At 40.1% G+C, this 7,970-nt stretch overlaps 1 protein-coding gene across 1 annotated transcript; it reads right to left on the reverse strand.

Moving 5' to 3' along the window:
* Positions 1–1,166: 1,166 nt before the first annotated feature.
* On the reverse strand, positions 1,167–5,981 carry LOC148426797 (CCN family member 3-like). Its single transcript, XM_088410574.1, has 5 exons — positions 5,830–5,981; positions 5,121–5,349; positions 4,786–5,040; positions 3,063–3,286; positions 1,167–2,181 (listed from the first exon to the last, which is right to left on the reverse strand). The coding sequence occupies exons 1-5, from the start codon at positions 5,878–5,880 to the stop codon at positions 1,888–1,890; spliced, it is 1,053 nt and encodes a 350-aa protein (XP_088266700.1). The 5' UTR covers positions 5,881–5,981; the 3' UTR covers positions 1,167–1,887.
* Between the last annotated feature and the right edge of the window lie 1,989 nt (positions 5,982–7,970).

Below are 7,970 nucleotides of genomic sequence, written 5' to 3' on the forward strand. Positions count from 1 at the left end.
ATCGTTTTGGGAGTTAAAATGACTAGATATTCCATCCACCAAACATAATAGAAAACACCAGCAAAGACATTGCAATACAACAAGCATTTACCTTTAAAAGAACGTCCAAAAAAGAGCAGCTGTGGCTTCCTTGTATCACGGACAGCCCGCTGCATTCGCCATGTTATTGCTTGTTTTTTATTTTCATGTTTCTGGATGACTGGTGACTGCCATCTTGGATCACTAATTTGGGTGATTTCTGATGGTCAAGTAGTGTTGTGAATTTGAAGAAAAGTATATTTGACTGGTCGACAGTCTATGAACTGTGAAACTTACAAATGTGGTTTAAGTCAGAAAAGTGGTGTGACAACAAAGGATGGTCAGTTGATAAATTTTCAAATATATTCAAAATTTCTGCAGCTAGAAAAACAGTTTGAGGCGAATAAAACGGTTTGAGAACGTTTGCAATGTGTTACATGTTTTTGATGAAGTATTTTGATTCATTTTAAAGGTTAATTCAACAATTCTAACCAGGTCATATTTCATCTGGGAGTAAATCATCTCTCTGAGCAGACAGCGGTCTTGGGGACTCGATGGACAAGCATCAGCGAACCATTATTACATAAATGTTTTCGTTAACATGGTTAAAAAGGTTGAAGGTGGTGTAAAAAGGTTGAAGGTGGTGTAATGGCTGAATGGCTTGGTTGGTAAACCAGCTAACACTGGACAGAAGGACTCTGGTTCAGTTAATCCTCAACATCCCTGAGCTGGGTAAAATTCTCATATTTTCCTTGCTGTGAATTAATTTTACTTACCAGAAAATAATTTTTCTCAAATTATTGTCGTTACTTAATATTTTGAGTTGTGACCACCATTGAGATCATCTATGTAATTATCTTCCATGATAACTGCCGTTACTAAAGTTGTTGAGTTAAATGTATGTATTACTTCATCTTTTCAAAGTTACCAGTTGAATTGTATTCTCTAAATAAACTCAAAATTTGACAGTGGGCTGCAAGTAACCACCAAGCAATAGTTGGAACATCGCTAACAGAGTGACGATAGCTAATTAGCTGTGGGAAATATCAGAAAAGGCTCTTTGATACAAAAATACATTTATTTTTAAATGATTTTACAGACCAATAAGCAGAGAGGGGTTAGAAAAAAAGATACCACAAAACAATACTGTATGATGATGGGTCATAAACTTAAAGCAAGTACATGTGCACACATTCGCATGCACTCAAGCATACACACATCCACAGAGGAACTCCAACTTGGATGGTGAGTTTGGTCAAGAAGCTTTCTCATTCACATTAGGACTTCAATAGACAACTACCGTTGTGTCAATGGGCAAACACATCAAGGAAGGACCTCAGGCAGATGTTAGAAATGGCACAAAGTTCCAATAATGACCTTTGTTTAGGGCCAGGTCGCAGAGCAACAGCCAGTTATTTCAACAATGCATCCTGCGCTTGGAAACCTGTCAACTAAGGACTTTTAATTATAATGCATTACAACATGTGTTACTATTGTTATATGGAACTTTTTACTCTCAAATATAGGGTTAATTGTTTATTTATTTTTTTCCCCACTAACGTACCCATAGTATAGTAATTGCAACATTCTAATTGACCGATACTCACACAGCGACTGTAGTTCCTTCTCTAAATCTGACCTCCAAAAGAGGAGAAGTCTCACGACGTCATACACGCTAAGTGCTTTCATTTTAAAGCAAACTTGACTCTCATTTGTGCACAGTGAAGTTCACCTCGTCACGTTTTCATATTTTGGGCTAAAATGAAGAGTTGATACAACTCATGTTTGGGATTTTGACTAAAAAATTTCCCAGCACAAAGGAATTTCAAAATATACACAGTCACTGGCTGTAATGGTGAAAGCTTTGACCTATAACGTCATCCCGCTGTAGCCCAGCTCCGAAGGTTGCCACACCGCGTTGTCCTGCGGGCAGTTATTGTGGCAGACACAGGTCAGGATCACCATGACCGGCCTCTTGCTGGTTTTACCTCCAGCGCATGTGAACTCAGCAAGAGCGGTCTTGGTTCTATGTGGGGTACAGCAACGGCCGTCCGTGCAGGAGCCGCAGTAGCGAGGTTTGTAGGCCTGGATGCTGGTGCAGTTCTTGTAAGAGAGCTGAACGGCTGCTTCGCTTCTCACTATCCTCTGGCACTTGCTGCCCCTCTGAAGACACGATGGGTGACGCATGTTTTGATTCGACAGTTAACGTGGTGAAAAACAACATTTCCACTTAATCATGAACGGCCAACATTTAGAAACTATTTTGTGACATCAACATTTACATTTAAACTGAGCACACTAATTTCATCCCCCGTAAGTTTTGCCCATGTGCTAAAATGGTACATTTGAGTGAGTGTGGTTTGTAAAAAATTGATCAGTTAGAAACAGCAACCGTGTCAAGGTGTCAGCATCAAAGTTCTCACCATCATTTACATCTATTAAACTACCTTAGAAGTAATCCGGCTTTTGTTGCCCTTAATTGGCGATTGAACGTCATTTCAGAATGACATTGCTTTGTTCATGTCGGGACTCTGGGGAGCAACGGTTCGTGGCGGGCTGACGGCATATCGGCAACTTCAAAATATAAGGGTTCTGAGGCATTCATGTCCATAAAAGTATTTGGTCAAGTTTGTTTTGAAGTCTGCCTTTTCTGCATGTTTTATTGCCAAGCGATTGACTTGACATTTTTTCTCACATGAACATTAATGAGTGCATATCCAGGGCAACCCTAGACAAAATGATTAGTAAGCGTCACGTGTACCATGATCGATACATTTTTGTTCAACGATTTACTGGCTTCCGTAATAACCTTTGTCTTCAATTTATCTCCTTGTACATATGTCTGCTAAATGTGGATGAGAAAAGACTGTGACTGTGTGGCGGTTATATAATAAGTATTAAGCCCCTCCCCCCTCAACAGAACATCCTGTCACCCAAGGTAAAACTTCCTAGAGCCGCCACTGACTATAGATCTTTTGAAAATGTCTTATTACCATGTCTGTTCTTATTCATATAGCTCAAAAAGAGTCCAACTCTGAGGGTACCTTTGGCTGTGATTGCGCCGTTTGGCTTTGCAGGTCATCGCAGGGTCGGATCATGCACAACCGGCTCTGCTTCACCATCTCACAACGGCGGTTCTTGTTTGTGACCCTGGTGGAGACCCCCATGCCGCATGTCTTCGAACAGGCCCCCCACTCTGTGGTCTGCTCGATGCAGTTCAAGCTGGGGTCCCAGGAGTCAAAGTTTGCCGTTTCCTCCTGACGAAAGGCTGCGGGAGCACGTGTAGGAGAGGCAGGTTCAAAACGTTCCAATCAGACTTTCAACTGAAGTAGAAAATGAGAGAATCGCATCAGTGCTTCACATTTGAGGCGGAGGTGACAACACTCTTTCCTCTGTGTTGTGCTTCATTCCAGCCTCTTCCTCTAACAGGTAAAAGCTAAGTAAATAACCTTTCAACTCTGAGTGTCTCGCACTCGCGCGACACCGGGAACATGTATTCGAAGTATGGGGGCGACTGTATGTCTGCATGCGGGACATTAATCTAATGAAATCTAGGACAAGATCCATTGAAATTTCATTTCCCTGCTGCTCCTCACATTAAAAATTATTTCAATTTTACAGAATTGGGCTGGGATCCAAAATTGGATGAGTTCTTGCTTGGTTTATGCTCCTCTACAAAGTTTCATGGAAAACATTCTTAGTAACTCAACTAACTCATAAATTAGCTAAGTAGGTCAGGGGTCACCAAAAAGGTAGCGATCAAGGACCGCCGCTGAGCAGTTTTGGAAATAGATCGGGATAAGTTTGGCTGCAGCTAATTATTATTTCAATAATCGATTTATCTTTTATTTTGTTGATGCATAAATTTGTCAGATTTTTAAAAATGTCCCTCAATTGTTGTCTATTAAAACCAAACCTTTTTTTTTGATCATTGATCATTGCTTTGCAAAATATAAGCAATTTGTAAACATCTTATTTTGATTTAACACAATAATTGTGGAGGACAAAATAAATCTGATAATATGTACTACTAATGAAAAAATTAAGTTCTAAGGATTTGGACAATTTTTGGGTCTTGAAAGTCCCAGTGTCTTGAAAGTGTCTGCAAAACTAGTAGCTCTTTGATATCATCAGAGTTTTGCCAATTTTTTTTTTTGCCATTGGTCACCAACAATTTTGGATGTGTTCAATATTGCGACACAGCAAGCAAAAAAAAAAAAACACACAAAAAAAACATCAACACTGTTGGTGAACATTTGACAACATTTTAGCCACTTCTGGTGACATTTAGGTGAATGTTGGCAACCTCAAACAAAGACCAACGAGAGCAATAGAACCACCACCCTCACCGACCCCCACCAATATTCGTCCCTCAGTGGGAAAGATGCTTTGATTATGAAAAATATTGATGGACTGTTTTTATGATTGATTAGTTATGAATTGTTTTACAGTTTGGACAATTAATGAATATCACGGTTAATATAAATTACATTTGTGTTGCTTGCTATGGGTCTTTACCAGTGTTTTATCTGCAAATGAGTTTCTTTGCAGATAAATATAGCGAATTTGAGTTTTGAGCAACTTTGTTATATCCAAGTTTGTACTAAACTGGAAGCCCTTTGCATTAGTCAGTGCCCATAAAGTAGGTCTGACTTTCAACTAATTTAACAAACTAATCTATATCTGTTTCTATATCTGTTGTCTTTGTGAAGGCAGACTGTTGGTGCAAGCCTTCTTCTTCGACAGTCAATAAAGGTATCTGCTGACCTGCCATTGCAAAGCCTCCCAGCGCACTGGCCTCAGCCGGAGGGTCGCACACCCACTTCTCGCAGCACTCGCCAGGGATGTGGACGCGGCGCGGCGCGGGGCAGTCGGGCCCCGGCAGCATCACGTCAATGCTGCAGCGCGGTATGCAGCCGATCTGCCCGTCACGACACATGCACTGGTGCTTGCAGCTGGGGAAGAAGGTCTGGCCGTTCTGGTAGACCGCACCATCCAGAAGGCAGACGTTTCCTTCATGAGCTGGAAGGGCGGGACCGTCGTACATTCAGGAATCATATTATTTTCAGTGCTGTCTAATATCTCAGCTGACGATGACTCACCGACGCATAAACCCGTCTTTTGTTGCTCGCCAGAGGTGTAGTCGCACTGCAGGCCTTTGCGTGTGTCACATGGGTTCATTTCAGAACACACCTGACCTTTCTGGCGAGCGCAGACAAGGCAGCAGGCACAGTCGTCCAGAATCAGAGGCACCCCGGGGAGACAGATGGGGGGCTCCTCCGGGCACTGGCATCTCCACGGACACTCTTGGGACCAGGTTAATGCAAAAACCTGAGTGGGAAAAAGAGAAAAACAAGCTTTATACAATATGTGTACAGTTCCAAATGTAAGGAATACATGAATATTTGCATAAATGAGAAATGCGGGTGATCTGGGGGAAAAAAATGGTCATACCTGTGAATAATAATGTATGTTGTTCAGGAATAAGGAATTGTTATTTAGTCATTTCAATTCCAATGGATGTTGGCCAGATTAATGTGATTCATCTCAGCAACAAGGATTTTGAATAGTATGTCAAGTTAATGAGAAGAACATGTATTTGAATTGTATACAAATTGTTTTAAAGAGGCGGGTAAAAATTTGTTCAAATATTAAGAAAAGATTTTTATACTAACGTACCAGTTCAAAATTGAATTTACATGCTGTAGTCATGTTTTTCGTGATACATAAATACATTTTTAAAGAGATAATGACAGCCAATGAGCAAAAAAAAGGTGAATTTTTTGTATTCTGAAAAATGTAAATTCTTACCTGTGCTGCAAAGCATACGAGAAAAGAAGCTCTATCACAAAAATAAGTCATATTGTCAGAACAGCGAGCTGGAAAAAAAATCAAATATTTATCTTCAGCGTAGAAATTGTCTATGCTGAAGCTGGCTTGAGTCCTTGGTATGAGGGTTGACGTTTCCCTCTTCTCTCTCTCTAGCTTGTGTCAAAGCAGAAGTTTGTACTCTCTTTGTCGTTGTGCCTCAGCACAGAGTAGGGGAGGACCTTATATAGAGGAGTCGTCCCATGGCCACCATGACGACCAGTAGTGAGGAATGTGTTCAAGAACGCCCTTGAATGTTTGAAGAAGACTTTTTTTTTTTTTTTTTTTAATTGGGACATTCTGCCAACAGGGATGTCACACGAGACAATTTACTCTCTTAAATCCAAACAAGTGCAGAATACTGTTTTACTGTTTTGCATTAAATTGAAAACTGAACACACAGTTTAACATGCTTGTTTAATATACAGATAGACTAACTACTAGTTATACACTACAAGCCAAATGTTTTAAAACACCTTCTAATGTAGTGAGTTTCTTTTTTAAAGTAAAATACTTACTCATCAACATTATGAAAAAATGTTGGTGGAATTATTTGGAAAACGTTATGTAAATCAAAAGACTATATTTCATACTATGTTTTGCCTAGAAAAAACAGTTTTCTCATCTTCGCATCTTCATCTTTATCTCAGGCAACTTTATGGTGCAGGTGATGTTTTATAATAGTTAATAGCTTGAATTTTTTGACCTCTTAATTAGGGCTGCCATATTACCAGATTAATCATTATAACTCAATTACAGTCATAGTTAAAGTGTTGTTGTTATTGTTTTTGTTTTCTTTTGCTTGAGTTGTTGGAGATTGGAAAAAAAGGTCAATCACACCCTAAAGTGGACACTGATCGGCTCTCATTGTGTGTGGCATAACCTGATGGGCTCCTATTTTTGGTGGGAGGGCAAGGTCAGGAGCAGAAGGAAGAAATGAAAATGGTCGGTCCAGTGAATGGTAAATTCCCAGACAGCAACAAGGTAGAGTGATATGCATTTTTTTGGGAAGAAGTTTGCAAGAAGTAGCTTGATTTTAGATTGCTACATCAATGCAAAGCACCCCAAATCAGCTAACCATAGTAACAAAAAACACAAGTGTGGCAAACCACAGCAAACACCCACTGCACTTTTGAGAGCGTCTGCAATGGACAGGATGGACAATGTTTTACATTGATGCTAATTTCTAATTATTTGGCAATTGACAAAAGAAAACTGCAGCCTCCCATCCGTTGGTTGAAACTAAAGGTTGCAGCCAGCATTGGGACTATTCTCAAAAAACAAAGACACATGCTTACAACTGCATTTTTTTAAAGAAAATACATGCCACTTTTTTGTTATTGCATATCAATCTTTTCGTCACAATATCACAATTCTGAATCTAAATGATAAAAAATGACTTTGGTTGACCTTTTTCTCAAATTCTTTGGTGGGATTAAAATGAGATTAATTTTAGGTAGAATTTAATTTAGATTTCAATGAATTAATCTTACTTTTTAACCACATGACAGCACTAATCTATATATGTTTGAAAACAACTGACTCACAACATCAGCTCACCCATGACCAAATTCAGCCAAAAAGAAAATGTACAGAAGAATGATTCCATACGTGAAAAAGGGTCTGTCAGTCAGTACTCTGTTTTTCCTATTCCCCTTTGGGGCAGCGTGAATGGAAGATTCCATTTCCTCGTTCAGGATGTTTGGGTCATCACATGGGTATCCCTTTTGGTCCATCTGCCAGTAGGCGATGAGCCTTTGACCTCTTTCCTTGGGCCCTTCTTGGGAGGGCGCACATGGAAAAGCCCGTTATATGCACACGGATTTTGACTACTTCCATAAATAGATACGTACGTTCGGAAAGTTTTCAATGGTCGGCAGCTCGGATCTGTGGGGGCCTGACATGAAGGTTACCACATCTGCTCGTAGGTTGGCGGTTTGGCCCCCGCTGGGACAGGAGGATATATTTACCCATGACCAAAGCTCAGTTGACAGATCTAGTCGTCAATCTATACCCGCCATTCCTGACACCTTGAGAAATCATCAGGTGTAGCGTGGGATATCACCCAATTTGACCTCATCATT

This window comes from Hippichthys cyanospilos, chromosome 3 (genome assembly GCF_059441005.1).
Source record: "Hippichthys cyanospilos isolate Australia breed blue-spotted pipefish chromosome 3, RoL_Hcya_1.0, whole genome shotgun sequence".
NCBI classification, from domain to species: Eukaryota; Metazoa; Chordata; class Actinopteri; order Syngnathiformes; family Syngnathidae; genus Hippichthys; species Hippichthys cyanospilos.

Excerpts from the sequence above, each read along its gene's own strand:
- LOC148426797 (XM_088410574.1), bottom strand. The coding sequence starts at position 5,880 with ATGACTTATTTTTGTGATAGAGCTTCTTTTCTCGTATGCTTTGCAGCA. Across the intron at positions 5,350-5,829 it reads TCGTATGCTTTGCAGCACAG|GTTTTTGCATTAACCTGGTC; the intron begins GTAAGAATTTAC and ends TTTCCCACTCAG. Across the intron at positions 5,041-5,120 it reads AAAGACGGGTTTATGCGTCG|CTCATGAAGGAAACGTCTGC; the intron begins GTGAGTCATCGT and ends CCGCCCTTCCAG.